The sequence below is a fragment of the Neurospora crassa genome, linkage group IV, assembly GCF_000182925.2.
Source record: "Neurospora crassa OR74A linkage group IV, whole genome shotgun sequence".
In the NCBI taxonomy this organism is placed as follows: domain Eukaryota; kingdom Fungi; phylum Ascomycota; class Sordariomycetes; order Sordariales; family Sordariaceae; genus Neurospora; species Neurospora crassa.
Genome location: NC_026504.1, coordinates 1,789,942 through 1,816,219, shown reverse-complemented (window position 1 = coordinate 1,816,219; position 26,278 = coordinate 1,789,942). Strand labels below are relative to the sequence as shown.

General features: G+C 52.9%; 10 protein-coding genes and 1 non-coding gene across 11 annotated transcripts; 6 read left to right on the top strand and 5 right to left on the bottom strand.

Annotated features, from left to right (window-relative positions):
• Nucleotides 1–3: 3 nt before the first annotated feature.
• On the bottom strand, nucleotides 4–1,718 carry NCU06616 (S-adenosylmethionine-dependent methyltransferase). Its single transcript, XM_957265.2, has 2 exons — nucleotides 1,385–1,718; nucleotides 4–1,297 (listed from the first exon to the last, which is right to left on the bottom strand). Exons 1-2 carry the CDS (start codon nucleotides 1,396–1,398, stop codon nucleotides 358–360), a joined length of 954 nt encoding a protein of 317 aa, XP_962358.1. The 5' UTR covers nucleotides 1,399–1,718; the 3' UTR covers nucleotides 4–357.
• A 364-nt stretch (nucleotides 1,719–2,082) lies between these two features.
• NCU06615 (hypothetical protein) lies at nucleotides 2,083–3,167 on the top strand. The gene is made up of 2 exons (XM_957264.3): nucleotides 2,083–2,508; nucleotides 2,601–3,167. The coding sequence occupies exons 1-2, from the start codon at nucleotides 2,259–2,261 to the stop codon at nucleotides 2,960–2,962; spliced, it is 612 nt and encodes a 203-aa protein (XP_962357.3). The 5' UTR covers nucleotides 2,083–2,258; the 3' UTR covers nucleotides 2,963–3,167.
• Nucleotides 3,168–3,482: 315 nt separating this feature from the next.
• On the bottom strand, nucleotides 3,483–3,573 carry NCU15156. Its single transcript has one exon. It is a non-coding gene; the product is annotated as a tRNA-Leu (tRNA).
• Nucleotides 3,574–5,203: 1,630 nt separating this feature from the next.
• Nucleotides 5,204–7,719, top strand: NCU06614 (hypothetical protein). The gene is made up of 2 exons (XM_957263.3): nucleotides 5,204–5,478; nucleotides 5,598–7,719. The coding sequence occupies exons 1-2, from the start codon at nucleotides 5,404–5,406 to the stop codon at nucleotides 7,572–7,574; spliced, it is 2,052 nt and encodes a 683-aa protein (XP_962356.3). The 5' UTR covers nucleotides 5,204–5,403; the 3' UTR covers nucleotides 7,575–7,719.
• Nucleotides 7,005–9,711, bottom strand: NCU06613 (ammonium transporter). The gene is made up of 6 exons (XM_957262.2): nucleotides 9,348–9,711; nucleotides 8,959–9,273; nucleotides 8,782–8,875; nucleotides 7,972–8,710; nucleotides 7,722–7,875; nucleotides 7,005–7,655 (listed from the first exon to the last, which is right to left on the bottom strand). Exons 1-5 carry the CDS (start codon nucleotides 9,447–9,449, stop codon nucleotides 7,761–7,763), a joined length of 1,365 nt encoding a protein of 454 aa, XP_962355.1. The 5' UTR covers nucleotides 9,450–9,711; the 3' UTR covers nucleotides 7,005–7,655; nucleotides 7,722–7,760.
• Nucleotides 9,712–10,294: 583 nt separating this feature from the next.
• On the top strand, nucleotides 10,295–13,906 carry NCU06612 (hypothetical protein). The gene is made up of 2 exons (XM_957261.3): nucleotides 10,295–11,293; nucleotides 11,357–13,906. Exons 1-2 carry the CDS (start codon nucleotides 10,559–10,561, stop codon nucleotides 13,751–13,753), a joined length of 3,132 nt encoding a protein of 1,043 aa, XP_962354.3. The 5' UTR covers nucleotides 10,295–10,558; the 3' UTR covers nucleotides 13,754–13,906.
• On the bottom strand, nucleotides 12,729–16,139 carry NCU06611 (hypothetical protein; the record flags this gene model as incomplete). The annotated part of the gene is made up of 3 exons (XM_957260.3): nucleotides 12,729–13,865; nucleotides 13,947–15,421; nucleotides 16,036–16,139. The coding sequence occupies 2 exons, from the start codon at nucleotides 16,137–16,139 to the stop codon at nucleotides 13,978–13,980; spliced, it is 1,548 nt and encodes a 515-aa protein (XP_962353.3). The 3' UTR covers nucleotides 12,729–13,865; nucleotides 13,947–13,977.
• A 7-nt stretch (nucleotides 16,140–16,146) lies between these two features.
• On the top strand, nucleotides 16,147–18,103 carry NCU06610 (PQ loop repeat protein). Its single transcript, XM_957259.2, has 3 exons — nucleotides 16,147–16,624; nucleotides 16,683–16,940; nucleotides 17,002–18,103. Exons 1-3 carry the CDS (start codon nucleotides 16,551–16,553, stop codon nucleotides 17,594–17,596), a joined length of 927 nt encoding a protein of 308 aa, XP_962352.1. The 5' UTR covers nucleotides 16,147–16,550; the 3' UTR covers nucleotides 17,597–18,103.
• Nucleotides 18,104–18,310: 207 nt separating this feature from the next.
• On the top strand, nucleotides 18,311–20,373 carry NCU06609 (hypothetical protein). Its single transcript, XM_957258.2, has 3 exons — nucleotides 18,311–18,956; nucleotides 19,140–19,788; nucleotides 19,854–20,373. The coding sequence occupies exons 1-3, from the start codon at nucleotides 18,485–18,487 to the stop codon at nucleotides 20,032–20,034; spliced, it is 1,302 nt and encodes a 433-aa protein (XP_962351.1). The 5' UTR covers nucleotides 18,311–18,484; the 3' UTR covers nucleotides 20,035–20,373.
• Nucleotides 20,374–20,470: 97 nt separating this feature from the next.
• Nucleotides 20,471–23,345, top strand: NCU06608 (hypothetical protein). Its single transcript, XM_957257.2, has one exon. It carries the CDS (start codon nucleotides 20,815–20,817, stop codon nucleotides 23,299–23,301), a length of 2,487 nt encoding a protein of 828 aa, XP_962350.1. The 5' UTR covers nucleotides 20,471–20,814; the 3' UTR covers nucleotides 23,302–23,345.
• Nucleotides 23,346–23,766: 421 nt separating this feature from the next.
• NCU06607 (hypothetical protein) lies at nucleotides 23,767–26,001 on the bottom strand. Its single transcript, XM_957256.2, has 3 exons — nucleotides 25,248–26,001; nucleotides 25,059–25,161; nucleotides 23,767–24,989 (listed from the first exon to the last, which is right to left on the bottom strand). Exons 1-3 carry the CDS (start codon nucleotides 25,797–25,799, stop codon nucleotides 23,926–23,928), a joined length of 1,719 nt encoding a protein of 572 aa, XP_962349.1. The 5' UTR covers nucleotides 25,800–26,001; the 3' UTR covers nucleotides 23,767–23,925.
• Nucleotides 26,002–26,278: the final 277 nt, after the last annotated feature.

Genomic DNA, 26,278 nt, shown 5'->3' with positions numbered 1-26,278 from the left:
AGATGCAAAAGGAGTGGGCGATCGATTTGGGCTTCCCTTCCCGCCGCGAAATGAGCTGCGGACAGGGAGTTGCGCTGACTGGTCTGTGCCATTACGCAGTACCCGACCTTATGCGCCCGCATCCCGGTCGCGGTGGCAGCCAATGGAGGGCAACCACCCACTGGCACTGGTGACAACTCGCGATACAGCAGCACTGCATGCCCGCTAGCTCAATCGAGAGAGACATCTACTGACAGAGAGCACCTTGGTTACGCAAGGGGGCCGGTGATACTGCCCGGATAGCAGGTTCAACGTCAGCCACCACCACTGTACAGTATCGTCTCTTCACCACACTTAATTGTACACTACCTTTCCAGTTCATCGTCTCTTCGCCATCAACAAAACGGTTCCCCAAATAGCATCAACCTCGATTTCGGCCCATCGATCCCCCGCCGCTTTCCATTCCGGCACCGCAGCAACAACCTCGTCAAACATCAAGTCAACAATGTCGCCCTCTCCTCCGTCCGCCCTGCACTTCATCTGGGGATGGGCGCTTCCCCAACCACTGAAGGCACTGAACGTGCGAATATAGCTCGCCAACTCGCCCAACTTGAGCCTCCGACGCAACCAAGTGGCCTCTTCCGGAGCATCGCTAATGTCGCCCGTCTCACGATTGGGATCCCAAGCAATACGGACCACATGTTCCCATTCCCTCTCGGGAGGGACCACCTCCCGCAGTGAATCCCGTAATATGTTCCGGCCGGGTTGTTCCCAAAAGCACATCATGCTTTCCACGCCCGGCACCGGCTCTGTCTCGCCGTAGATGAACCTGTCAAAGATGGGCGTTGTTTCCGGCCGCCCAACGATGATGTGGTCCTTGTAACCCCAGAAAGCCAGGGTTCCGCCGCGCTTCACGACCCGTGCAAGTGCTGGCCAGACCTTGGAGTAGTCAAACCAATGCGCCGCTTGGCCAGCAACCACACAGTCAACGGCATTGTCGTCAAGGAAAGAAAGGTCCTCGGCTCCGCCTTGCTTGAACGTAATCTTGGAGTTGTCGCCGGTTAGCTTGCGAGCCTGTTCAATCATGCCGGCCGAAGGATCAAGGGCGATAACACGGTTGAAATAGGGAGCGAGTGCGCGCGCCACTAAGCCATGTCCGCAGCCAAGGTCTAGCAGTGTTCCAGCTGCCGGCGAAGACGACGATGGTGATGGGGAGGAAGGGGCCTCTTTGCCGTGAAATCTCAACACCCGGTCGTAAAGAACCGAGGGATATGAGGGCCGAAAGGCAGCATACCCAGCAGAGGAGAACGTCGAGCGGCTATCGTGGAAACATGTCAATGATTACAGTAAGCAATGCGCCAATGCTGTCAGTAGGCAAGTATGTAAACAAGAGGTGGAGACTTACCCGAAGATGGACATTCTCAAAGACCACCCAAACAAACGCACCAAATCACAAACAGTGGATCCAAATTAACTCCGAGTGGTCAGTAAGATAGTCCGTTGTGGAATTCTGTGCCTGATGTTGTGATACCAATATTGTCTGGGGAAACAGGCAAGCTGAATTCTCCCGTCAACGGCACAAGGCTTTTTATATCCAATACCGAGGCGTTGAGACGGCTCATGGATGGCGACATCCTTATCATCCTTCCTTGGCTCGCTCCTCCCAGGCATCACCCGCGCCGGCATTCCGAATGATCCTTTGGTTCTCTGAACAAGTGACTGATCGCCGAAGTTCACGGATCCGACGATTTCCGTCGAAGCCTCGGTTGCGTTACATCACCTGACCTTGATTCACCGAACAGCAACTGCGACATTGGAACAATTCCAAATCAGGAACGGGCATTCGATGAAAGATGTCGCCATTGGATAGATGTCGATAATCCAATACCCGAAGATATGCAGTTACACAAGAAACCATCAGGATCAATTACTGATTACATAGTTGTGGTGGGGGCTGAGCGCACCAACATCACAGGTACCCCTACGGCACGCGGTGGGCACGTCATCGGGGTCCTCGTAGATAGCGCGGGGTTGCCTGGGATATGGCTGTTTGAGTGGTTAGCTTCCTACGGGATCTGCTCAGGGGCCCAGGGGGCGTAGACACGGGAAAATAGCATCACCTCGACGGCGAGGTCAACTAACTCCATCAACACCCGAATGTCGCCATGGAGACATGTCCTAGAATAGAGTGGGCAACTTGACAACCTAAGCTCACCTTGGTGCAACTTTGATTATTTGTCAGGGAACTAGTCTTTCCGGCAAACATATAAACCGACCTTATGTCCCTGATATCGCAGTCTCCTTTTGTGTTTCTAAAACACATCCTCAAACCTAGCACAAGATATCCAGCCCGCTTTCAACAGCATCTACCACACTATATCACCCCAAGCTATCAACAACACCACTTCTTTACGTCAACACCAAACCTCAAAATGTCCGCCAGCGACGCAACGGCCAAGATCTTCTTCTCCTCCCCCAGGTTCGCCGTAGTCGGCGCCAGCACTAACACGGAGAAGTTCGGTTACAAAGGTTCGTTTCGTCCTTTCTTCTCCCGTGTCCCCATCCATCCCTTACCCACAACCTCCACCCACATTATCCACACACCACTAACACCTATCCAGTCTTCAAATGGTATGCAGACCGTGACCTCCCCGCCACGCCCATCAACCCCCAGGGCGCCACCCTCACTGTCAACGGGCAACCCTACCCAGCCATCAAGTCCCTCTCGGAGCTCGAGAACCCCAAGGAGACGTCGGTTTCTATCATTACCGGTCCCGCCATCACGCTCAAGACGCTCCAGGAGGCCAAGGAGCTCGGCGTGCCTGCTGTCTGGCTCCAGCCGGGAACTTTCAATGATGAGGTATTGGCATATGCGAATGAGAATTTCCAGGCGGTCGTGGCTGGGAAGGGAGGCTGGGGAGGGGAGGGGTGGTGTGTGTTGGTTGATGGGGAGAGAAGTTTGGCTGCTGCTAGTAGACTCTAGGTTGAAGCAGGTGTCAGGTCGGGTTGTGAAGAGTTGATAGGGAGGTTGAATGGTCTTTATGAGGATTTGATGATCTCTAACATTTGTCAGTTTCTGTGTGTCTGGTTATGAGGTTTGGGCCTGGCTACATATATATTTATATGTACAATTCATCACTGGTTTATTTGCTTGTCGAAACCTACGCTTAACGTTCCTAGGCGTTGCCACATCCATTACCTGTTCTTTCTGATCATGGCACTCCCGATCTTGAATATTGCAGCTTGGGTCTTGAAAGTTGAAACATTCTGTTCAGGTAACATCTAGACCCTTTCAGGTACCCTTACCATTCCCACCAACCCATCGTAACGCTCTAGTTGTACTTTCCCGATTTTACAATCAGATGCCTCAAGTTCCTACATCTGTTCAACTATACCTTTTGAGCAAAGTCTCGAATTCGTTTCGTCTCAATTCCTAAGAAACAAAAAGAAAGACATGAGAGGCGGTTTCCACAATGGAATCAGAAAAAATAGCAAAAGATTAGTGACAAGAGTGGGATTCGAACCCACGCCCTTTCGGACTGCGATACTCAGATATCCTGAACACAGCGCCTTAGACCGCTCGGCCATCTTGCCTGTAATTGTTGTTGTTAGTGACTCTCAGATTTCAAGCCTATAAGCGTAGATACAGATGTCCGGTGACAAGTCCAGCTGGATGTCCGCGCTCCCATCCCTTGTGTAAATTACACGTACGGGCACCGGGTAGCATGATTCTCTCCTCTACGTCCATTCCACTCCACTCCACCATTTTGTATCTTCCTCCCGTTCCCCAGCCACTGGCAACCATTCGACAAGGGGCGACAACTGCACTCTGGATTCGCGATCCGACTTCAACTTCACACCTACAGCCACCCGAAAAGCTACAAACAGTACTTATACTGATATCAGACTTCAAATAGCAAAAGCTGATGGCAGTCATAATGAAGAGCTTGGAAATGAACACGACGATCGCACAGGCCACTCCACACAAGCCTGGTCGAAGGAAAAAGAGACGAAGCAACCAATTTCACCTTACCCGTCAATAAGCGACGGGTAGTCTAAAATAGAACAAGGAAGGCGCATGGCAGTGGATCCTGGACATTGTGGGAAGAGCCGTCCCCGCCGACATTGGTTGTATCCGGGGAGACAAGATGCATAAGAATCGCCCGAAATCGGGGACAAGCTACGTTATCTGCTATACCTATGCTATCTATCCTACAGATATCAGAGTTGCCTTTCACTTCCCCTCATCACCCGCTCGCTGTCCGGTTCCCTCTACTGAAACGTAACACCCAGGCTCTTGTCATCTCTGGCTTACTCTTAAGGTCTCATCAGCATCAGTCTCCAGTTTACGGCGAGATTACCACACTATATATTTCGCCCCGCTAACCTGGTCCATAGCATTGTCGTGGCTTGAAGACCTCCGATTGACCGCCATCTTTCACTCCCTTCATGAGGATCAAAAGGAACATAACTGTACAGCTATATTTGTCAGGGCTAGAAGCGCCTCGCGTCCATAGGCTTCTAACAGAAGAACAGCCTTTCTTCAGCTCACGTTCCTTGGGTTCAACCCCCGTTGATCCGATATGTCTAGTGGACCAATCCCGCTTGACGATGCATACCCGCATCGAGCTAACTATAACTGTCGGGACCATTACCATTGGCCACGATGAACGGCCTTATCAGTCAATCATCTCTTCCTCTTACTGTCGATAACACTTGACACACAAGATCTAGTCTTTCTGTTACGTCGCCGCCCCCTCGTCCCCGTCACTTTGGTGTATCACAGCGATCCTAGAGGTCGGAACGAGGGTGGGATGTATTGATGGTCGATATGTAAGAAAATAACAAGATTTCCAAATTTATCGAAATTCCAAACACATCAAAATTTCCAAAGTACAAAAAGACAGCCCGTGCAGCTCATCACCCAAATTGCCATTCCCTTTCTCACTGCAAGGTACTAACGTCAGCGACTAACCAAGAATGGGAAATATAACGGCCTACACTTGAGAACCAACAGTCTGCGTCGCCACCTATGAAAGTAGTATTTTGATCTAGATGAAGCAAAAACCTGGGACTTGTAACCATATCCGTGTTCCGGAGCACTTACATCTAGACGTATTATGTGTGGAAAGTTTGGCGGAAATAGTCATGTGTTTTTTCCGTAATTTCCGTTACTTTGCGCATCCTTACAATTTCTGACAAATTCCCCCCATCCCCATCACTAGTGGCATTGACCATGGCATGGATTGGTCTTATTCCCGCTCCTATCGATCCTCAACACCGCCTGGATCACTTCGACCACAAGGTCTATTTCCAGATTTCTTCTCACACCTTGGCGAGTTGGTGTATCCGGCACCTGCTTGTGCGATAGACGAGGCGATAATCGAGAAAGGTGACATCAAGCTATATTAGAACCGACTGAGCATGGCGCAAACTCGTGCCCCGATGAAGAATAGACAGAAGAGCCGCAGTGGCTGCCGTAACTGCAAGCAAAGACGTGTAGGTGATCTTTCTGCTAATTCTCTTCGGCCGTTCCCCATCATGCCGTATCGATCTGAAGTTGTGGATGACGGCGATGATCGACGCAGAGCCGAGTGTACTGACTCCCGAGGGTATAGCTACGATGCGACGAAACAAAACCAGGTTGCAAGAACTGTGCCCTTAAGCAAATCGTATGTCCTGGCTATCAGCAGCGTCTGCAGTGGTCGACCAAGCACGAAGTTGCTCTTCCAGCACAGCCAACCCAGCCAGAAAACTTTGAACAGCTTGTCACTGCAGCATCCGCGTCCATTGTCCCATCCAAAGAAAATCAACCGTCAAGTGGTGCCCGTAATGCCAGTCCTACTGCCAAAGCACCTGTTCCTCAGACACCGCCTGCATACCACCATGCGGAGACACCACCGCCCTCACTATCATTCTTGACACCGTCTATTTCCTCTTCGCCTCTACCCTCGCCTGTCCCTGGGACTTCAGCGGAAGAACAAGATGGCTCCTACGGTTCGATGACTACAACACCCTTCCAAAACGACAAACGTGCCTTCGCTCCACCCGACCAAGCCTTGACTCTGACCCAGCCCGTCGTGGACATCCGCTCCTTTCTCATCGAACACTGGTTCAAGTCCGTCTGCACCTCCTGGTCCGCCTACGACTCCGCCTCCAACCCCTACCGACGCTTAACCTCCGTCCTGTGGAACACCTCTGCGCCTGTGTTCTATAGCCTGCAATCTATCTCTGCTGCTTCCCTGGTAGAAAAGCTTCCCGCCGTGATGCGCGAGACAGCCCGCATGGCGCCACGTCTAGCAACCGAGGCCATCAAAGCCGAGCTCGTCAGCTTCTTCAACGGGCGCTGCACCACCTTCCCGCGCGGCCTCCTCCTCTCTCTCTTCTGCATGAGCTCATCCATGTGCTGGATGGAAGCCCGTCAGCTGGGGCAACAGTACCTCCGCCAAGCGAGAGCCGTGCTGCAAGCACTGAACAGCTGGACTCTGAGCCCGGAGGACCAGGAACTGCTTGATTTCTTCAACGGCTGTCTCATTTACGAAGAAATGCTTCGCAGCGTGGTAAGTGATGACGAGGCTGACTTGAAGAACATGCTCAGCTGGCCGGATCCACCCACCTCTGCCGTTCAGGGCACTCTGGTCCATTCCACGCCTCATCCCTGGACCGGCGTTTCGGCGGACGTTTTTCGATTGTTCGGCAAAGCCATTGCGCTCTGTAGGCGGTCACGCAGTCGATGGCGACATAACGATGGGACGACAATACGGGCCCTGCAAAGCGCCATGAATGATATCAAGGAAGCTACGCGTATCGAGGAAGCGCTGTTGGCTATTGACGTACCAACCGAGGACAACGACGACGGCCCTAGCTTCAACCATTGGAACACCACGCACAAACAGCTAACCACCGCCTCCATGCCTAACGACAACATCCCAAAGATGGCCAAGGACCTCCGCCTCGCGACCGAGACGTACCGCCTCTGCTCCCTCCTGCAACTCTACGAGTCCTTCCCCGACCTCGCCGCCAAGCGAATACCCGACCTCGACGCAGCGGGGGTAGGGGCGGACGCCACCGACCCGGCAATCATCTGGACAAAATGGGTATCGCCCCTAGCGCTACACATCACTGACATTCTCGATCGGATACCTGCAAGCAGTCTGCGGTGTATTCAACCTTTGCTCTGTCTCTGCGCGGGCAGCGGTTTGCGATTCGATAGCAAGACGGCAATGGGGCAAGGGGAGTATAGTTATCTGTTGAGTTTGGAGTCTTCATCATTACCAACAGACTTGGGGTTGGGAATTTCGGGGATGCCTGCGGGTATTGGTGGTATTGGATCAGGATCGGGGTCGCCATCTTCGTCATCGCCATCAGGGGAAAATGAAGAGGATGCGCAGGCAGTCAAGATATTGCGGGCTCGATCGTTTCTTATTGACCGTCTTGGTCAGCTCGAGCTGTCGTTGCCGCCTAAGCCGATAGGGGTGGCTAAGCAGTTGCTGCATGCCGTGTGGAGCGCATATGATAAGGAGATTGATACGCCGAGGCGAACGCATTGGCTCGATGTGATGAGTCGGACGGGATTGCATAGTTTATTTGGATGATGGGATGTTATGAATGTTCATTGTACAACGTAGCCAATGACTGGGTTATGAACTTTTGGGTTTTGAGGATCCTATGTGCTCCTTTGGTTTGTTCAAACTTAGTGTAATTCTGGACTGCTCACATAGTTCTGTATACATAATACTTACGCCTTTTAGATATAGTTTCTTCACCAGCTACCCAGGCATTTATTCCAGAGAAATGGTTCCCCTTGCAGTTGGTGCATAGTCAACTTCATCAGGATACTCCAAGTTACCCAAAAACTCTTCAACCTCGTTCATATCAAGGCCTTGGCTAATGTGTCTGTAATCACAAAATCAGTCAGCATTTCCCTAGCCCAGTAAGAGAGAGGGAGAAAGATAAACAGGAAAAAAAAAACGGGGGGTGGTAAGGACGTACTTATCAACAGCCAAAACCTCAAGCCCAGGAACGCAATCAATCAAAGCAATAATGATATACGACCCGCAAAACGCCCATGTGAAACCAACAACAGCCTCAACCATCTGCACCCAAAGTTGACGAATATTGCCATCGAAGATGACACCACCCGCAACCTCCACACCACCATACGCAGCGAGCTCCTTCTGCGCAAACAGTCCCGTCATAATGGTTGCAGCCACACCACCAATGCAGTGCGTCGCAAACGTATCACCATTGTCAACCCACCTCCAATGATGCGCAAACTTGGTGAACTTGATCCTCAACGCCTGACGACAGAGCACAGCCCCAAAAATACCAAAGAAACAGGCGGTCGGCATGTCGATGAACCCAGCCGAGGGGGTGATCATGACAAGACCGGAAATGGCGCCCATGAAGGTCGAATCGACGGACCACTTGCCCGTCTCGTAGAAGGTGATGAGGTTCCAGGTCAGTGCGCCCGAGGCGGCGCACAAGTTGGTGACGCAGAGGGCCATGACGGACTGGAAGTTGAGGGCCAGGGTGGTTCCCGCATCGAAGGCGAGCCAGGAGCCCCAGATGATGATTAAGGACAGAAGCTGGAAGAAAGAGTTACCCGGTCGGTGGATGCGGATGTGGGTGGGCGTACGCACGTCGGACTTGCGCGAGCGGAAGAGCGGGTAGGAGAGGTAGATGCTGATGGCGGTCGCGGTGGCGCCGGAGCAGACGTGGACGGGAGTTCCTGGACGATGGGGGATCTTGGTCAGCGGTTGTTCTGTCGCTACATGATGCTGTTTCAGATTGTCGACTCACCTCCTGCAAAGTCCAGCACGCCTAAATTCTCTCCAAGCAAGCCTCCGCCCCAGACCATATGTGCCAGCGGGCAGTAGATAAATGTCGCCCACAGCTGTCCCATCTCTAGCCATTAGCATATCATTCTCTCTTCACCCATCAAAAAATTGCCCAAGTTCCCAGTCTATGATTACTCACAAAGATGAACGGAATAACCGGCAACAGCCTCCCCCTCTCGCAGAATCCGCCCACAGCAATTGCACAAACCGTTGCCTCAAAAACCAACTGAAACTCGCTGAATAAAATGGCCGGTATTCTTCCTACCGGCTCGGAAAGCACATCCTTATGAAAGAAGTGCTTGAGGGAACCAAAGAACCAGCCGCCCTCGCCGTAGGCTAGTGTGTATCCAACAATGAACCACTGGATCGAGCAAGTCGCAATGGTGAGGATGGCGGGCATGGCGGCGTGTAGGGCGTTGCGCTTCCATGTGTATCCTGAGTAGGCTATGCCGACCTGTCCGTCAACCAGAAATAGTCAGTATGATGGTTGAATATGCCGGAACGTGTTGAGAAAGGGGAACCTCTTACAGTTGGTACAATGGTCCAGCAGATGACGGTGCAGATGAGGACGAAGAGAGTGTCTGTCTTGTCGCAAGCCTCCCAGGCTGCAAGAACGGGTGACACCGTCATCTCGGGTATTGTGAGGAGGTGTCTTGTGGATCGGTCAAAATTTTGGGAGTCAATGATAGAGACAGAGAAAAAGTAGACAAACGAGTTATAGGAACAGAGCGTGGACCAGAGAGCAGCTGAATTATGCTTTTCCCTCTCTCATTGACCCTTCTTTTCGACACGTGGATTTGTTGATCCGTTTTCCCATCTCCCACCTCATTGCCATTTTCGTAGAATCTGTACGGTGACATGTTGAGGGCGACAAGCTGGGAAAAAGAATCCAGGGGGATGTATTACCAAATACAGAAAAGCAACGAGAATGGAAGCTGTTAGATAAGGAATGGCAGCCAAAATAATGGTAACACTAACAGATAAGAGATTCACATGCTGAGGTAACATTGAAACTGGCTGACTGGATGTCCATGTCTCGGAAAGTGCGTGGTCCATATGCAGGTCGAGGTGTCTGACGGTTGTTGTGACGATCCGGGAGAGCATACGGGAACTGCACTATTTGTCCTAAAAGGGTTTAGGTTGGGGGTGTTACATAGTAGATGAATGGGAGGGCGATCCTTTGGCGGCGACGGGCCGTCCAGAATGACACGCCGCGCGGATGGTAAGGTCGAAGCCAAGCTTTGGAGAAAGTTTGCGTGATGACATCTCACCGCCTGGTGAGCTCACATGCAAGCCTTACCTAGATTCGCTTTATCGGGTTGTTGATGGGAGATAATAAATCCCATGTCTGTGTCGATTATTGGTCTTGTATCAGGTACTAAAGAGACAATTCAAAAAGGCGGGAAGCGTGAGAAATGCTGGGCTCCCGCTCTGCTCTTTCCTCTGCCAATTGGAAGGCGCGGAGGATGTATGGTGGAAGTGAGGAAGGTGTGAGGCATCGCTACTTCCTACTGACCAGCAAAAACGCAGACGGCGAAATGAGATGGAGACAGAGTTTCGAAATGTCGAGAGTGAACAACACATTGACGTGTGGCCAAGTTCCCACCACAGAATGCCTCTCTGCCATCATTTGTGATGTTTTTCTGACATCTTTATCCACGCCGTCATCACTCATCTACCATCTTTAGGAGCATTGATACCCGGGGGTACGAGACCGTTGACGATCATAAGACCAGAAGATGGACCTTGAAACGAGCACCGACTTGATCTCCTTAGAACGTTCTCTGCCCAGCAATGCGTGCACAGCAACAAGCGACTGTGATCAATCAACCATCTCGGATGATCCAGATGCAGACGAGTATGCGCGATGCCATGGCCTCACCGTTGACAGCTTGAAGCTGGATCCATGGAAAGGTGTACTCGAGAGGGATGCGCGTATCGCGGCAACTCTCATTCAGACCGAGTTCGGAGAACTAATCGAAACGGAAAATCCCCTTGAAGAGCTCGCTTTTCGGCCCATCCTCGGAAAAGCAGAACAATGGTCTGTGTCAGCAGAGTCTCTTGCACTCCTTCAACAAATCTGTAAGCCTTGTACAGACCGAGAGGTAGCGGAGCATATGGCAGAACTGTGCTTCGCTGAGACCGCCGAGTTGAAGCTCAAGATCGAACAGCCTGTGCTGCGGAGTGATCACCAGACGGACTGCAGAAGGCTGGAGAGACGGATCAAGGCCTTTCATAAGGTCCCGCTACCAGACCATCATCTTCCATTGCATCCGGTCGATATTGAACAAGGGGAAGGTCTCGAGTTTCCTGAAAGCGCGCGGAAAGGCGACGAGGCACTTATGGAGAGTCTTACCAAGGAGACAATCGAAGTCACCAAGGACACGCTGATGTTCTTGGTTCAGAGTCTCAAGGCAGACTGGGGTGACGATGAAGAGCGTGACCTCATGGAAAGCGTCTCAACGTACAGCGGGGTATGTAACACACCAGTGAATTTTCTTCGGTTACGCGGAAGAACATAAACTGACAAGCACTAGCTGAACAGGGTAGAGCCTGTAACCCCTCCGCTGAGTCCTCGAACACGCCCCGAACCAGAGTATCATATTCCCGATGACACAACCTGTGCGGTCCCTATTCTATCTGACCCAGACTCTTCTTTGAGCGCAGAGTTAGAGGCAGTAGAAGGAAAGATCCTGTCCAAAGACAACAACTTCTGGAGCGGCATTGCTTCCCAGAAGTCCAAGTCACCGGACAGATACGATGATATCGACGTATCGGGAATGATAAGAGCCGGGGAATTTTCGGTGCCCAGATCATCTTCGTCTTCCCCGGAACTGATTGCTCGGGATTTCAAGATTGAAGTACCTCTGCTGCCGAATGATGGCCTTGTAATTGAAGACAAGGCTCCTCCCCGCGTCCTGCTACCAGAGGACCTGAAAGAGGCCAAGGATCTCATGGCCAGCGACACAGTTTCAAGCAAAGGAGGTGAGTTGGATGGCCGACTGGACGACTTCTTTGAAGAAACCGCAACAAGAGTGATGCGCTCTGTTGAGCAGGAGCAACTTCAGCCACTTGACGCAACCGCACGAGTCACAGCTCCAGTGATGGATTTCTCCATTCCTGTCCGTGAATGGGACGAACACTTTTGGACTGCCCAGGTCATGTTTGAATGGATACGGAAAACAACTGACGTTGACTGGAAGGGCATCAAATGGCGAAAAGACAACATCAAGGAGCAGCAAATGGTATGGGCCCCCTTGGCCCACATGGCCGAGAAACAATTGACAACAGAGGCGGTTGAGGTTGTTCCAAGTGTTCTTGCTTACTTCCTGGAGGAACCGTGGGAAGGCGAGATACAAACAAGTGCCGATTTCGTCAACACACAACCCAGGCTGTTGTTCCTGCGTAGGGATGAAGATGATAAAGATGAACTCCTTGAGGAGAGATCAAGGGAACCCAGCGTCCCCCCATCAAAAGAATTGGTCCTCTCAAGCACGAGCATCAAGACAGTCCGTCCTTGCAGTAGGTCAGCCCATGCCTTCCAGGCTCAACAATCCATGGATGTACAGACTAGGCAGGGCTTGACGTCGCCCCCTCTTGCCATGTTGCAATCTCGAGACCTGACAAGCCTTTTGCGTGGAAAGAAGAGGCAACTTGGACCCATCCAACGGCAGTCGTCACCAGTTACCGGACCTCTGATCCGGGTCCTCGACATAACCAATCATGACGTGCCAAACTCGACACACGTACTGAAGGGTTTTGAGAACGAGTATATGGACTTCGGCTCGCTTGTGGAAAATTTCGTCGAAATGAACATGCCAAAAAAGGCCAAGCTCAGCCATAGCCGCTTCTTCAACCGACCGGCGCTGCCCCAGCCAGAATCCGCAGCCGTCTCCAACACGAAGCCCACGGAACCCAAGGCTCAACCTGCGCCCGCAATCATTCTTGCTGTTTCTCCGGACATCGTCCCCCCCAAAACTCCGCCTCGGATAATCGTGTCTGCTGCAGTCTCTAATATTGTCACGAGCCATCTGGAGAAACTGGTGCCAGGAATTGACCTCATCGTACGCGACCATGAGCGACTCAGGGCAGAAAACGCGCCCCCGGGTAGCAAACAGCCAAATTGCGACGAGGCCGACTTCGTCTTGTCCCCAGCCACAGGGATTATAGTTACGACCATGATAAAACTAAGACAGAAACCCCTCCCCGCAGCCCCAGGCCAACAACAGCAACTACAACAACAGCCAACCTTCCGCAATGTAGTCGAGAACGTAGCAATACGTCATGAACGGCTGATCGTTCTCATCTCAGAGGGAAACAAACACAGTGAGACCATGAATCCGCTCTCCCCATCTGATACGAAGGCCCTCACCGAGTTCCAGTGTTTCGCAAGTGCGCTACAGGCGCAGACTGACGTGTGCGTCTATTATGCTGGCGGAGGCACCGAGACGCTGGCCAAGTGGGTAGCAGCTACAATATGCGATTATGGAACTGAAGCTCAAGAGTGGCAGAGCATACTGCTGCCTGTGGAAACAGGTTGGGAGCTTTTCCTGCGGAGAGCGGGAATGAATGTTTTTGCTGCGCAGGTTGTCCTTGGGATGCTCAGGGTTCCTGATGACGAGGTTGCGATTGGTGGAAAAGAGGGTAAGCTGTACGGCTTGCCGGCCTTCCTGATGATGTCGAAAGACGAGAGGGCAGAGAAGTTTGCGGAAATATTTGGTGGAAGGAGGCTTCTGGATGCAGTGAGTGGTGTGGTTGATGAGCCCTGGGGAGACGGAAATGTGATAGAGGTGGACAACAGCGGGGTGAGTCAGGATAAGGAGGTTGCTGATATTTTCAGTGATGATATCGAATTCTCTGGCGGCTTAGGTCCAGATGATCCCATGGAGCAGTTTTCTGATGGGTTTGGCCACAATTCTTCACCATGGGAGTGATGAGGGAACAAGGTTGAGGTGAAAGACGAAGGAAACTCACATAGTGCTGACTGTTCACTATGCAGCACTGCAAAATAGACTGTCTTTCGAAGTTTTGGCCACCAAGCAAGACCTGCCGTAAGACAGACAGGAAATGAAGTTAGCTTTATCGCGAAACCTAATGAAGGTGCGCGTGAACAAAGTGGTGACATACCATGAATCCGGATATCTCCAGCTCTGTAAGTTTAGGTCTCGTATGGCTCATTGACCTCCTCCTGATGACTGCTTTGGGCCATGTTACCTGCAGTGATGCTCCATACCTTTAAACTGGTCTCTTCAACAACCGCCGGAGGTGGCCTGGATCTGCCTCGTTGTTGCTGCGATGTCCCCATCCCGTCTTCCTCCGAGTCACTCTCATTGCTGGAGCTCCCAGACTCAGTGTCATCAGAACCAGAATCCGACTCCGACTCCGACTCCGACTCGGAGCTAGAACTCTCGCTATCATCATCCGGAAACTTCCATGACCCCGAACAAGTAGCCAACACCGACCCGCTCATATGCATTGCCGTCCCGCCTACCGCCGACCCCCTCGCACCCACCTCGAAATCATAACTCGGCTCAACACTCCCCTCCCTCATTCCGACCCCTTCCCAAACCACCACCTTTCCGTCCCTCGTTCCCGCCCAGACCTCAAACCCCCCCACTTCCTCATTTGTCCCCGGGAAAACATCACAACTCAACCTCTGATTCGTCTCTCCATCCCTCCCACGCAAGCATGCCAACAACCGATGCGTCCCCCTCAAATCATAGACCAAAAGCCCACTCGACTCCCGCTCGTTCACCACCAGATACCGTCCACACGGACTCCAAACCGTCTGTAACACCCCCCTGCCCCCTATCTTTGCCAGAGAAGCAGCCTGCGCAACATTCCACGTAGCGACGCAAGCGCCCGCCCGATGTAAATCATATAACCCCAAGTTTCTCGTCCACGTGCCTGCGCTTACCACGTTGGCCCCGGTACCATAATAATCACCGTGACTCAAGGGTTGCATCGCGAGCGCAGAGATGGTGCCCTTCATGCCCACCACCCGGGCTCCTACGTTTCCGGATTTGTGTTGAGCAGACGGGCCGCCCGTGGTTTTGATGGTCAAGAGCGGGGTGTCGGAGAGTCCTAGGTCGGGTCGGGAGACGTCGAAGAGCGAGAGACAGTTGGTGGAGCCGGCGAGGAAGTGGGTTCCCGGAAAAGACCAGAGGAGGGAGGTGATGGGGAGGTAGCGCTCTGTTTCGGCGTGGATGAGGCGGAAGGTGGCGAGGGGTTTTGGTTGTTGTTGTTGTGGCTTGTGCTGTGGGAAACCAAAGGTGGAGTCATCGTCGTCGTCGTTGTCGTCGTCGAGGGACGAGGATTGGGATGATGATGATGATGATGGTGGTGGTGGTTGAGGAAAAGCGTGGTGTAAATGAATTGGGTGGTCGGTGCTGGCTGTCAGAATGCATTGTGTTGAGGGCTGTTCGAGGGCAAAGTATGGACAGGGCGCGATGGCCGCGGTGGGTTCGGGGAGGTAGAGGGTGCCTTGGGGGGTGAGGGTGAGGGGAGAGTCACCGTGGGGCGCGAGGAGGGTGGAGGGAAGGACGAAGGTGTTGATTCGGTTGGAGGAGGAGGAGGTGAAGAGAGTTGTGCCGTCCGCAGACCTGGTGTTTGTTAGCGGGTTGGGTTTTGCATGAGGGTTCTGCCTGGAAGATTTGGAATTGTGAGGACCTGCCATTGGACACTTTTGAAGAATGAGTCTGTTTGACGAGAAGACCGAGAAGTCTTTGTGGTATGTCTAGGTATTGATGGAGATAAACCATCTGGATTGGTGGACATGGCCACGAGGCCGAGAGAGGGCTTCTCCATTCTTTTGTACTGTGGTCTGGTGTAAGTGGTGATGTTGAAGCCTGCGCCTACGGGGCTGTCTGTGGTGTTTTGACTGATTTTCTTTTGATGAGGTACAAAATTGTTCTGGCAGCAATCCCTACCGCAGTTTTTAAGAATTATGTTTACCGCTATCTATCATCAACAGTTTTACTGATGAAAGTAACAAACTGGCAGGTAAAGTTATGGTATTGAATGAGTGACGACGTGAAAGTTGTAAGAGGATTGAAGCTCAACTCCAAGAAGCTTCCGATTTGGCAAACAAACCTGCATGTAGGGCTGATGATAGTGATTTCGACTATGTGAAGTACTGTAACGCGGATTATTGGACTCAATGTACTTGAGAAGGGAAGAAGTGCTAACAGAATGGTCAATCGGCCGGTTGACCCACCACTCTGCGGCACTAGCGCGCAGGCGGCGGCAGGCAACTGGAGCTTCCCCAGTTCCAGTTGCTACAGTGAGGACCTCTTTGACCACCTCAGGCTTGGCATGCATGGGAGCTGCTTCCGCCTGACGGGGATGACGACGCGAGCGTGTTGTCCATCGCTTCCACTTCTCCATCACTCCATCAGTACACCGACTTCTAATACCATTTGACTTCGTTGCAGCTCTGTTGCCTCCGAGGTCCAAGACTCTTCGAACTCAGAGACGAAGAGAGTCGTGCGTTACGAGTGCGCCGGGCAGCTGAGGTTGCAACGACTTGGAAACCCAACAACACCATCCCCGCAGTCCCCGCCGCTCTTGGGATCCATGACATTATTAATACCGACTTCTACATCTCGCCCGGACCTCTTTCGATGATTTACGACCGAATCGCACATACCCTGGCTTTGTTCAATAACCATTTCACTATACTCTTTTTCACTTCGAGCTGAACTCACTGTGCGATTCCCCGAGCCTTTCGCCATGGAGTCCTTCTTGCAGGGGGACGTCTGCCAGGACCTCCGCGAGATAAGCGTCGTCAACCTAATAGTTTCCATGTAAGAATTCATTGACGAGGGTGCCAGACCAACAAGGATGAGAAACTGACTTCTACAGTGTCATTGTCATTGGAATGCTCATCAGCTACCTGCCACAGCATGTTCGTATCATATCAAGAGGCACATCGGAAGGGATATCGCCCTACTTCGTTTTGCTGGGGACAACATCGGCAACATCTGCGTTTGCAAATATTCTCCTACTGCCCAAGTCTCGTCAGGATATCGCTTGCTGCAAAGAGGTCGAGACCTTCCATTGCGTGGCTGGCCTACTTGGTATCGCGCAATTGGGAGTTCAATGGATATGCTTCACATTCATGTCAGTGTCTCTCTTGCGAGGTTGCGGTGCGAAATAACTTTGGCTAACATTCCCCCTTCAGTTTCGTCCTCTTTTTGGTTTTCTTCCGATACAACGCAGTGGACGACCCGGATAGCGAGGCGGCGCTGGTCGAAGAACAGCCAAGGTGGCAGACCGCTCTCTTGGTGGCATCTCTCACTCTGCTGCACGGCCTTGCAGTCATTGTCGTCACGGGTATTCTGAGCACCATCGCCCACGATAAGCTCGCAATCTGGGCAAACGTGCTCGGCGTCATGGCTGCTCTGCTAGCCGCTGTCCAGTACATCCCTCAGATCTGGACCACGTACCATCTGAAGCACATTGGCAGCTTGAGCATTCCGATGATGTGCATGCAGACCCCGGGCGGATTTGTCTTCGCAGGCAGCCTGTTTGCGCGGCTAGGATGGGCCGGATGGAGCTCGTGGGGCATTTTTGTCTTGACCGCGACGATGCAAGGCTTGTTGCTCTCCATGGCCATTTACTACGAAATCCAGGCGCGCAAGGAGTCCAAGGACCATGCGCCTGGCCGATCCACCTCGCATCCTGAGCACTACGCGAATAACCAGGAGCAGTTGCAGGCTACTATGGACCGGCAGGACAGTGACGCTGCTGCTGAGACTACCCCGCTGCTCAAGTAAGGTGGAATTGGTAGTTCGGATTCGAACTAGGCAGCAAGTATCCCTTGTTTCTTTACTACGCTTTGACTTGGCTCATGCACATACTGGCGTTGACTGTTCGGGGTGGATGGATGGAGTAATCTTGTGCATGATTCACTGTCGCTCTCAATGTTAGTGGCTGTTTGAGATATGAATATCTCCCCCCTCTTTGGACTGCCATTTATGGTTTCCCAGGTAGCTTCATACGTGATTGTGACTGGCCACCGAATACATGACTGTTTGGTTATGGATGAGGGTTATATCGCGCTTCCATTTACTACGGGGGAGTGGACGGGAGTCAGCGATGACAGTCTCGAAGCCCAACTACTGTATGAATCATCGAGAAGTGTCATCCAGGAAATCAACATGGGAGAGTGTCACGATGCTTGCTCTTCTGGAGCTTAAAAGACCGTACGGATTCCGTTTGCAGCACCCCCACCTGTTACCTATTCTTTGCCAGTCCATACCCGCTGACCACAATACCAACCTGCCTTGTTGATTTATCCCTAACATCCTCTTCATTTATCAATATTCGGCCTTTGCAAATCACACGCTACACGGTACGTGCTGACATCAGATATGTTAGTGGTTTGGACCCTCTGATAAGCTTGAGCAGCCACGGCAGCCCGGACGTACTTCTCCACTTTTCGCCGTCAACGGGTGGCACCCACTAAAAGTCTCCCGGGCCCCCGCAGCCTCCTCTACCAATCTTCTCCGATCGTCAACCACTTCACACGGTGCGAGGCGATACGAACGCCTCGGCAACCTTCCCGGGTTCAAAAATATTTTATAGAGCGCCGGAGGCGACCGACGACGGACAACCACTGCGGTAGAAACATTCGTTAGCTGCCACTGCCAATTTCGATCCCGATGGCTATCACAAAGGTCGCCGGACCTGTTGGTCATGACAGCGATGATGACTATGACGAGGCCTTGCACCATCCGCAGCCCCAGCAACCAGCAGACATCATTGCGTCACAGCCACTTCCGCTCCCCGTGAATCAGTCGACCATCTCCAATGTCTCGACTGCCGCCGTTGATATCGAAGCCTGGACTGTCGCTGCCCTGGAATCCTTGCGGATCGCCAACAATGCGCGCGGTGCTGGCCATCCATTGTTAATCCCCTTGGACGGCGCTGCTCAGGGGGAAGCAGCGGCGGCAGCAGGCCCGACCGATCCCGCCTTGAAGCTGCGCAATGTGGTCTTCGACGATGGCGATGATACGTATGCCGCAAATGTTGCGCCGCCGCGCCGGCCTCCTTCGCGCCGGGACAGCATGAAGAGGCGCGAGGCTTTGCTGAAGGGCAAGGAAGGTAGCAGGCAGCGACGGCGTTGGGAGAATGGTAAATACTCCCCCTTGTGATTCGTTGGGCCAGTGCCAGGGCTATCCAAGTCCTCTTCCAGTCCCCGCTCGTTACGATCTGTGTTGCACGCTTGGAGTTTGGGAACAAGCTAATCAAAGTCAATCATCCGGTTCCCTGCCCTGCTGCGGTGGGGACCGATTTTTGGATTATTCTCTTTCACAGACCGTCTTGTTGGAGTTCCCAACGTACAGCCGCCGCTGCCTTCAGACTGGCAGGTCGGACCGACGTATCCCATCCACGATAACATGCCTTACCACCTCGCGCAGTACTGGGACAAGGGGCTTCGTGAGCGCGTCGAGGAGCGCAAGGCCGCTTTCGCCGTGCATCGTAAGAAGACCGTTACTGCCACCAGCCACCAGTTGGGTGGGGCCACCACTGCTGTTTCCTTGGTGGTCTCGTCGTCTGTCGCCAAGACGCGCGCAGACGTAGGAAAGGTCCCGAAGGATTTGCGTGCTACGGCCAAGAAGACGCCTGCCGTCAAGGCCTGGCTGCGTGTGTTGGAAGAGCCGGTGAGGGAGTTTCTTGTTCAGCAGCAACGCGGACAGAATGCGGCGGCCAAGAGGGAGCAGCAGCAGCAGCAAAAGCAGCAAAAGGCTCGGGACAGTGGAAACCAGAGCGATGAGCTCGGCTCGGATGAGGAAGAGATTCTCTTCACGGGCCGAAAGACGGCTACCGCTGCCGCTGCTGGGGGCAAACCGCCAATCAAGAATGCATCATCGGAGAAGGGCACAGATAAGGGTATCCAACTGCTGCCCGATACGAGGATGGTGCTTGATACTCTTGGAGACGACGAAAGCGGCGCTTCCTTCAAGTATGTTTATCTGATACCTGGTTTCCGGTAGCTGTCGGAACAGTGTACTAACAAAAGGGCACCAGGCGTTGGCTCACGCATTCCATCTCAGACTACTACGGACTGGACTCCAAGTCGGTCACCGTTGGCAATCCAGCGAGGAGGGTGGTGTATATCGGCCTGAGGCAGGTTGGCAACGGTCCTAAGAGGCGGGCTGCACCTACAAGGCAGATGCTGATACCGCCGCCTCTGTGGGAGATGTTCTGATTGAATTCGGAAATGTGGTAACGGCAGTGTGCCGGGTTTTGGATATGGAACCAACGGATACAGCGGCATTAAAAGGTGAGAAGGAAATTTTGGATTTAGACTGATCACCACATTTAGACTCAGACATGCAAACGCCGTTCAAGCGGAAGTTCACCTTTGCTGCAACATTTCCGCCTTGAACTGAAGTGAAGTCGAGACGCAGTTGACTTGTCAACCTCCTGTCATTCTCCTAGCCTTTTTTTGGCTTTCAAAAACTCAACTACACAGAGCGGGTAGGTGACGGAGTCTGATACCCTTGTGGTTGGTGACAGTAGATAACCTGCGCCGTTGATCCCTGACGAGGCATGTGTATACAAACGTTGTTCTGATCGCTGCTACGGCATTACCTGATACACACGACCAACGCCATAGACAAGCAAAGGCAAGCTCTGAGCCATCTGATTGGTCCTTGGTTAAACTTCTGCTTCGCGAACCCACTGAAGCTGCCAGCTAGACGAGTTGTATGCACTCCGCATCACGCCTTTCTCATTTCGATCTAAAGCGATCATTTCACTCGGTTGGCTGCGTATCTCACCTTTTCATCGCACCCTTTTTTTTTCCGGCTTTCTTCTTCTATTCGGGACGTATCAGAATGAGATCTCGTACCCGGTAACCGCAGTGTTACAAGTTTTGCCGGTGTTTTATGCCGTTCATTTGCTCCTTTCTTTGTCCGTTGTGAAACCACACTTGACAGACGTTGTGCCTGGATGAGGGTATTACAGCAGATCAGCCACCAAAACCATGCGGCTTCTCGATGTTGAGACACTTCAGCTTGAGCTGTTTGACGATGGCCCGAAATGCGCCTACGCCATTCTCTCCCACACCTGGGGCCAGGAGGAAGTGTCCTTCCAGGACATGCAAGACCTAGCAAAAGCACCGAGAACAACCTCAACGTTCGTCGATAGCGGTTATAGCACAGCATCGTCGACAAGAAACCATACTGGACCGAGCGAGCAGTTTGACTTTGCGAACAATGGAACGGCGCAGCACAAGCCCGTCACTGCCAAACAGGGCTTCTCCAAGATCTTAGGATGCTGCGCCAAAGCTCGCACCGAAGGCTATCGTTACGTCTGGATAGACACTTGCTGCATTGACAAGTCTTCCAGTGCGGAGCTCTCTGAAGCCATCAACTCCATGTTCAAGTGGTACCATGATGCCGAGGTTTGCTACGCCTTCCTCAACGACATCAGTGTTCCAGAAGTCATACCACACCACGAATCGCCCTATGTGGACCAATCAATGTCAGACGGCGGTAACGGCGATGCGATGTCCATCACGGAGGAGATGAAAGAGCTCCTCTATGGAAGCAAGTGGTTCACGCGTGGCTGGACGCTTCAAGAACTCATCGCTCCGTCTGACGTGGTTTTCTGCGATCGCTTGTGGCGGGAGTTTGGCACGCGCGAGTCACTCAGTGATGACATTGCCGCTATCACAGGCATTGACGCCGGGCTGCTGCGGATGGAGAGGAAGCTGGGTGACTTCAGTGTCGCGCAGCGAATGTCATGGGCGGCCACACGACGGACTACCAGGATCGAGGACGAGGCGTATTGCTTGATGGGACTGTTTGATGTTAATTTGCCGCTGCTGTATGGAGAAGGACAGAAGGCCTTCAAGAGGCTCCAGTTGGAAATCATGAGGCAGTGTTACGATCCTAGCATACTGGCTTGGGCTAGCTCGGACTCGTATGCGGTTATTGAAGGAGTATTGGCCCAGTCGCCGAGTATGTTTGAGAGCTGTGGGGGTATCTCTTGGAGGGTTGCTGATGGAGTTATGGGAGATCCCTGGAACCCTGATGGTACTCACCAGTCCAACAACTTCTACCACGAGATCATCGGGTCGTCTCTTTTAAAGATGCACGTTCCGATATCAGACTTCAACGCCCGCCATACCGACGATCATATTGTCTACAGATCCTACTGGGACGTCTTCGGCTCTCTGGAGGACTCCATCGTTCACGTCAACCCCCCAACTCCTGTCCCGTTCGAGGGTACCACTGCCGATTTGATATACTTTCCCCGCCGCATCAATGAGTTCGAATCCGCCTATCTCCACGACAGCCGATTTCGCTCCTTCAACTACTCGTTCCTCAAGCACAAAGTCAAAGACATCATGCTCGTCCCTCTGTTCGGCTGCACCGTCCTCTCACCGACTTCCACACCCGACGAGCGATACACAGTGGGAATCACCTTTTGCACCGACTCAGCCGGCCACTTCAAGCGCGTTCATTTTCCTTCGCGGTTCCTCGTGCCTCCATCGGACCTCCAGCGTTTCTTTACACCCCCGAAGCCACCTCCAGAGTCCAGCCAACACGGACACTTGCGTGACAAGCAACACCTCACACTACACCTCTCCCTAACAGGCACCGAAATTCTTCTCCGCCCTCCTGTCCCAAAATGGGCACGCTGTCTAGTCCGCATCCCCCCTTCCCTCCTTCCTCCAGCACCTTCATCATCATCATTTATACCACACCCTCCCACAACAGCCGTCCAAACCTTCTCCATCTCCCTCGCCTCCACCCCCAACCTTATCCCCTCCTCCTTCCCCTCCTACTTCTCCTTTCCCACTCCCTCTCCCTCCAGTTCCACCTCCATCCATCCCACCTTTCCCTCCACAACCACCAACAGCAACAGCAACAATAACAACCCTCGAATCCTCCTCCTCCCCTGGTCCCTATCCCACACCATCCCCGCCCAAGCCGCCGACGGGTCCGGCTGCTGGTACCTCGACCGCTGGAGCGAAGTCACGGACCGCGCCGATTTCTCGCAACAGCCCTGCTTCAGCTTGCACAAGGCCGGGGTGCCGCGGGCGTTGGCGTTTCGGCACGGTTTGGATCCGCAGTTGGGTTTCTTGTTGGTTTTTTGGGTGGTGAGAAGTAGTAGTGGCAAAGGAGGGGGGGATGATCATCAGCAGCAGTGGATTGAAGTTGGGGTCGTGAGGAATGATGAGAGGGACGAAAAGGGGGGACTGGGGATGGGGGTCTTGTGGGCGAGGACGGAGAAGGACTTGATCAAGGTTTTGGGAGGGAAGGAGTGGTGGATGATGGGGGGGATAGGGACAGGAACAGGAACACGGAGCGGAACAGGAAGTGGAAGGAGGAAAAGAAGGAGGAGGGAATGGGAGTTTGAAATTGGGGAGGGGATGGTGTTGAGGGTGAAGATTAGGAAGAATCCGGATTATGACATTGCTGTTTTGGATTTCAGGGAGAATAGGCATAAACAAATGGGATGATGTGATGCATGATGAAATATCTACCTCTACGTTTTAAGTGCAAGAGACAAATCCCGTCCGTACTTTGTGCGTCTTACCGAATCTTGAAAGTATATCGTGAACACCGTCACGGGGCCCAACTATAGTTTTACAGCGGCAGGACCCTTCCATTACTGGGACTATATAAGCACCAAAGTAGCTACCCATCTTCTAACACGGTCCAGTAGCTTACGCGATAGTGTCCAGCTGGATCCAGAAAATGCGTGGGTGTTTTCGTAGGTCTGCGATCTGGCTTATATTGAGTTCGACTCCAAGCTTTGGTGGGCAGAGCTTGTTGTCTGTTTTCTTGGTCTTCTTCGACCATCATCTCCTATCTTGAACATCAACAAATGTGAATTGCGTTCGCATACGACCTTATTAAGACGCGGATTTCACAACGTTTTTCGACTCGCCAGTCACAGTCAGGTCATCAAAAGACATTTGACACTTGCATCCATGATTAGGCCTTTCAGGTTACCGCCCAACTTAAGTTTAATTTAAAAAGTGCATACAAGAATAGAAGAATTGCCTACGAACAAACACATCTCAACAACTCCCCTCCTTCCCCTCTTTGATGATTTTCTAGACGAAAGCTTTCCAAATACTTTAGACACCAAGAGCGGCGTTGAACAAGAACGCAGCCTGCTGGCCCTCAGCAGTGCTGGCAGCGTTGCTCGCCTGGTAGCAAGCAGCCACCGCCTCGGCGCTCGCATTGCACTCATCCTGCAGCTTCTGGCAAACAAACTCGCTGATGACCTGGATGTTCAAGGCACTCTCGTGGTTGAAATCCTGTCCGTTAACAGGCTGGAAGCTCTCCTCCTCCTCGCGACCATCCAAGCCCTTGGCGAACTGAATCTGGGGGGTGCCACAGCTGCCAAAGTCCAATCCACCATGCCTGCGGCCGAGCTTGCTGACCTCGCGGCGGGCAATAGTCTTGGTGTTACCCCCAGTCTTCTTGTCGCCGCCAGTGTTATCATCATCGGTACCGTCGTCCTCGCAAGTGTCCTCATCGCCGGCATCATCACCGGCATCATCGGCAGCACCATCGTCCTCGCAGGTGTCGTCATCGCCGGCATCATCACCGGCATCATCGGCAGCACCGTCGTCCTCGCAGGTGTCGTCATCGCCGGCATCGTCGCCGGCATCATCGGGAGTACCATCGTCCTCGCAGGTGTCGTCATCCCCAGCATCGTGGCCGGTCGCAGCGGCAGGGCTTGCGGCGCCACCAGTATTGGTATTACCGGTAGCGTTGCCGGTCGCAGCGGTAGGACTTGCGGCGCCACCAGTATTGGTATTACCGGTAGCGTTGCCGGTCGCAGCGGTAGGACTTGCGGCGCCACCAGTATTGGTATTACCGGTAGCGTTGCCGGTCGTAGCCTTGGGACTTACGTTGCCGCCAGTGTTGTTATTGCCGGTAGCGTTGCCGGTCGTAGCTTTAGGGCTTACGGGGGCGCCAGTGTTGTCATCGTCGGCACCGTCGTCCTCGCAGGTATCGTCGTCGCCGGCATCGTCGCCGCCGTCATCGGGAGTACCATCGTCCTCGCAGGTGTCGTCATCCCCAGCATCGTCGCCGGTGTTATCAGGAGTACCATCGTCCTCGCAAGTGTCGTCATCCCCAGCATCGCTGCCGGCGTCGTCGGGAGTACCGTCATCCTCGCAGGTATCATCTTCTTTATATAAGAATTAGCACTCAAGAACGAAGCCCATCAGACATTGACTTGATCGTTGAATGTACTCACCAGCTCGGCGAAGAAGGCCATCCTCATCTACATCAAAGGCAGCCAGGATTTCCTCCTTGGTAACAGCAGGAGACAGAAGGTTCGAAGCAGTAGCATCGAGGAGCTGTATCACCGTTCACGTTAGCAATTAGGACTTTTCTAACGCATATACGTGAAAAAGGACAGTGAGGAAACCAAAAAAAGACATACATCTCCAGGAACGGAAGTAGCACTGTCAAGCGCCAACAACGGATCCGCGCCCAATCCCTTCAGAACCTTCGCAACCACCAACTCAATGTCCTTGTTCTTCGCTTGGCCCTCCGCACTGGCCGGATCCTGATGCTGATGAACGACCGCAATCTCCGGGTTCTTCGCCGTCTCGTCGCAGATGGCGCTAGCCTGGCCGACTTGGCTCGTCTCGCGCTCGAGGGCGCGGAACAGCACAGCATTGACCTGGCCGTCGAGGTCACCGGCGGCCTTAGCATTGGTAAAGGCCTGGTCGGCCACGATCTGCTGCAGGCAGTCCAGGTTGGTGACCTGGCCGGCACCCTTGGCGGCGGCAGCGTTGTCGAGCAGGCCGAAAACAGCGTCCTGGATGTTGAGGGGGTTGTTCAGCTTGAGGGCGGCGTTGGTGCCGCGCAGGATAGCATCGTACGAGTGCTCTTGGGGTACTTCGCGCTTGGTGAAGCTCTGATAGGAAAGCTCGCGAGCGGAGGCGACGGTGGCGACGGCCAGGGCCAGAAGGCTGGCGTTGTACTTCATCTTGTCTGTTGTTGTCGGGTGGTGATAGTGATCTGTGGCTGTGAGACGGCTTGTTGTATATGCAAAGAGATGGGCTGACCTGTCAAAGGGGAGCCCCGGAAAAAAATACAAAAGAGTGTTTAGAATGTTAAAACGAGTGCAAAGTTCGCAGAACCCCTATCTAAGGAACGAAAGAGTCAACAAGACCAAAGGTGAAAGAGCGGAGTTGGTTAGCAAGGCTATCTTCTCGTCCGCGTTCCGTGAAGAGAGCGGTCATGGTTTATATATACCATGGTCGTAAGATCCAACAACCCCCTGGTCGATGAGCATCCACCATGTGTTCCTTGTGATCTCCCACCAGTCTGCCACAGGCCTTGTACATACCGACCCTCCGGACGAGCCCTTTCATCATTGCATATGTAGTAGCACTGAATAATAACCCCCATCCTGAACCGCTGTCATGAAAGTCGTGAAGCCAGGGCGTTGGCTCCGCTCCAAGC

Excerpts from the sequence above, each read along its gene's own strand:
- NCU06610 (XM_957259.2), top strand. The coding sequence starts at position 16,551 with ATGGAGTCCTTCTTGCAGGGGGACGTCTGCCAGGACCTCCGCGAGATA. Across the intron at positions 16,625-16,682 it reads GTCAACCTAATAGTTTCCAT|TGTCATTGTCATTGGAATGC; the intron begins GTAAGAATTCAT and ends TGACTTCTACAG. Across the intron at positions 16,941-17,001 it reads TGGATATGCTTCACATTCAT|TTTCGTCCTCTTTTTGGTTT; the intron begins GTCAGTGTCTCT and ends TTCCCCCTTCAG.
- NCU06615 (XM_957264.3), top strand. The coding sequence starts at position 2,259 with ATGTCCCTGATATCGCAGTCTCCTTTTGTGTTTCTAAAACACATCCTC. Across the intron at positions 2,509-2,600 it reads GGAGAAGTTCGGTTACAAAG|TCTTCAAATGGTATGCAGAC; the intron begins GTTCGTTTCGTC and ends ACACCTATCCAG.
- NCU06607 (XM_957256.2), bottom strand. The coding sequence starts at position 25,799 with ATGAAGTACAACGCCAGCCTTCTGGCCCTGGCCGTCGCCACCGTCGCC. Across the intron at positions 25,162-25,247 it reads CTACTTCCGTTCCTGGAGAT|CTCCTCGATGCTACTGCTTC; the intron begins GTATGTCTTTTT and ends ACGGTGATACAG. Across the intron at positions 24,990-25,058 it reads TGGCCTTCTTCGCCGAGCTG|AAGATGATACCTGCGAGGAT; the intron begins GTGAGTACATTC and ends TCTTATATAAAG.
- NCU06614 (XM_957263.3), top strand. The coding sequence starts at position 5,404 with ATGGCGCAAACTCGTGCCCCGATGAAGAATAGACAGAAGAGCCGCAGT. Across the intron at positions 5,479-5,597 it reads GTAACTGCAAGCAAAGACGT|CTACGATGCGACGAAACAAA; the intron begins GTAGGTGATCTT and ends CCGAGGGTATAG.
- NCU06608 (XM_957257.2), top strand. The coding sequence starts at position 20,815 with ATGCGGCTTCTCGATGTTGAGACACTTCAGCTTGAGCTGTTTGACGAT.
- NCU06609 (XM_957258.2), top strand. The coding sequence starts at position 18,485 with ATGGCTATCACAAAGGTCGCCGGACCTGTTGGTCATGACAGCGATGAT. Across the intron at positions 18,957-19,139 it reads GCGACGGCGTTGGGAGAATG|ACCGTCTTGTTGGAGTTCCC; the intron begins GTAAATACTCCC and ends TCTCTTTCACAG. Across the intron at positions 19,789-19,853 it reads GAAAGCGGCGCTTCCTTCAA|GCGTTGGCTCACGCATTCCA; the intron begins GTATGTTTATCT and ends AAAGGGCACCAG.
- NCU06613 (XM_957262.2), bottom strand. The coding sequence starts at position 9,449 with ATGACGGTGTCACCCGTTCTTGCAGCCTGGGAGGCTTGCGACAAGACA. Across the intron at positions 8,711-8,781 it reads CGTGCTGGACTTTGCAGGAG|GAACTCCCGTCCACGTCTGC; the intron begins GTGAGTCGACAA and ends CCCATCGTCCAG. Across the intron at positions 7,876-7,971 it reads GAGGTTTTGGCTGTTGATAA|ACACATTAGCCAAGGCCTTG; the intron begins GTACGTCCTTAC and ends TTGTGATTACAG.
- NCU06612 (XM_957261.3), top strand. The coding sequence starts at position 10,559 with ATGGACCTTGAAACGAGCACCGACTTGATCTCCTTAGAACGTTCTCTG. Across the intron at positions 11,294-11,356 it reads GCGTCTCAACGTACAGCGGG|CTGAACAGGGTAGAGCCTGT; the intron begins GTATGTAACACA and ends GACAAGCACTAG.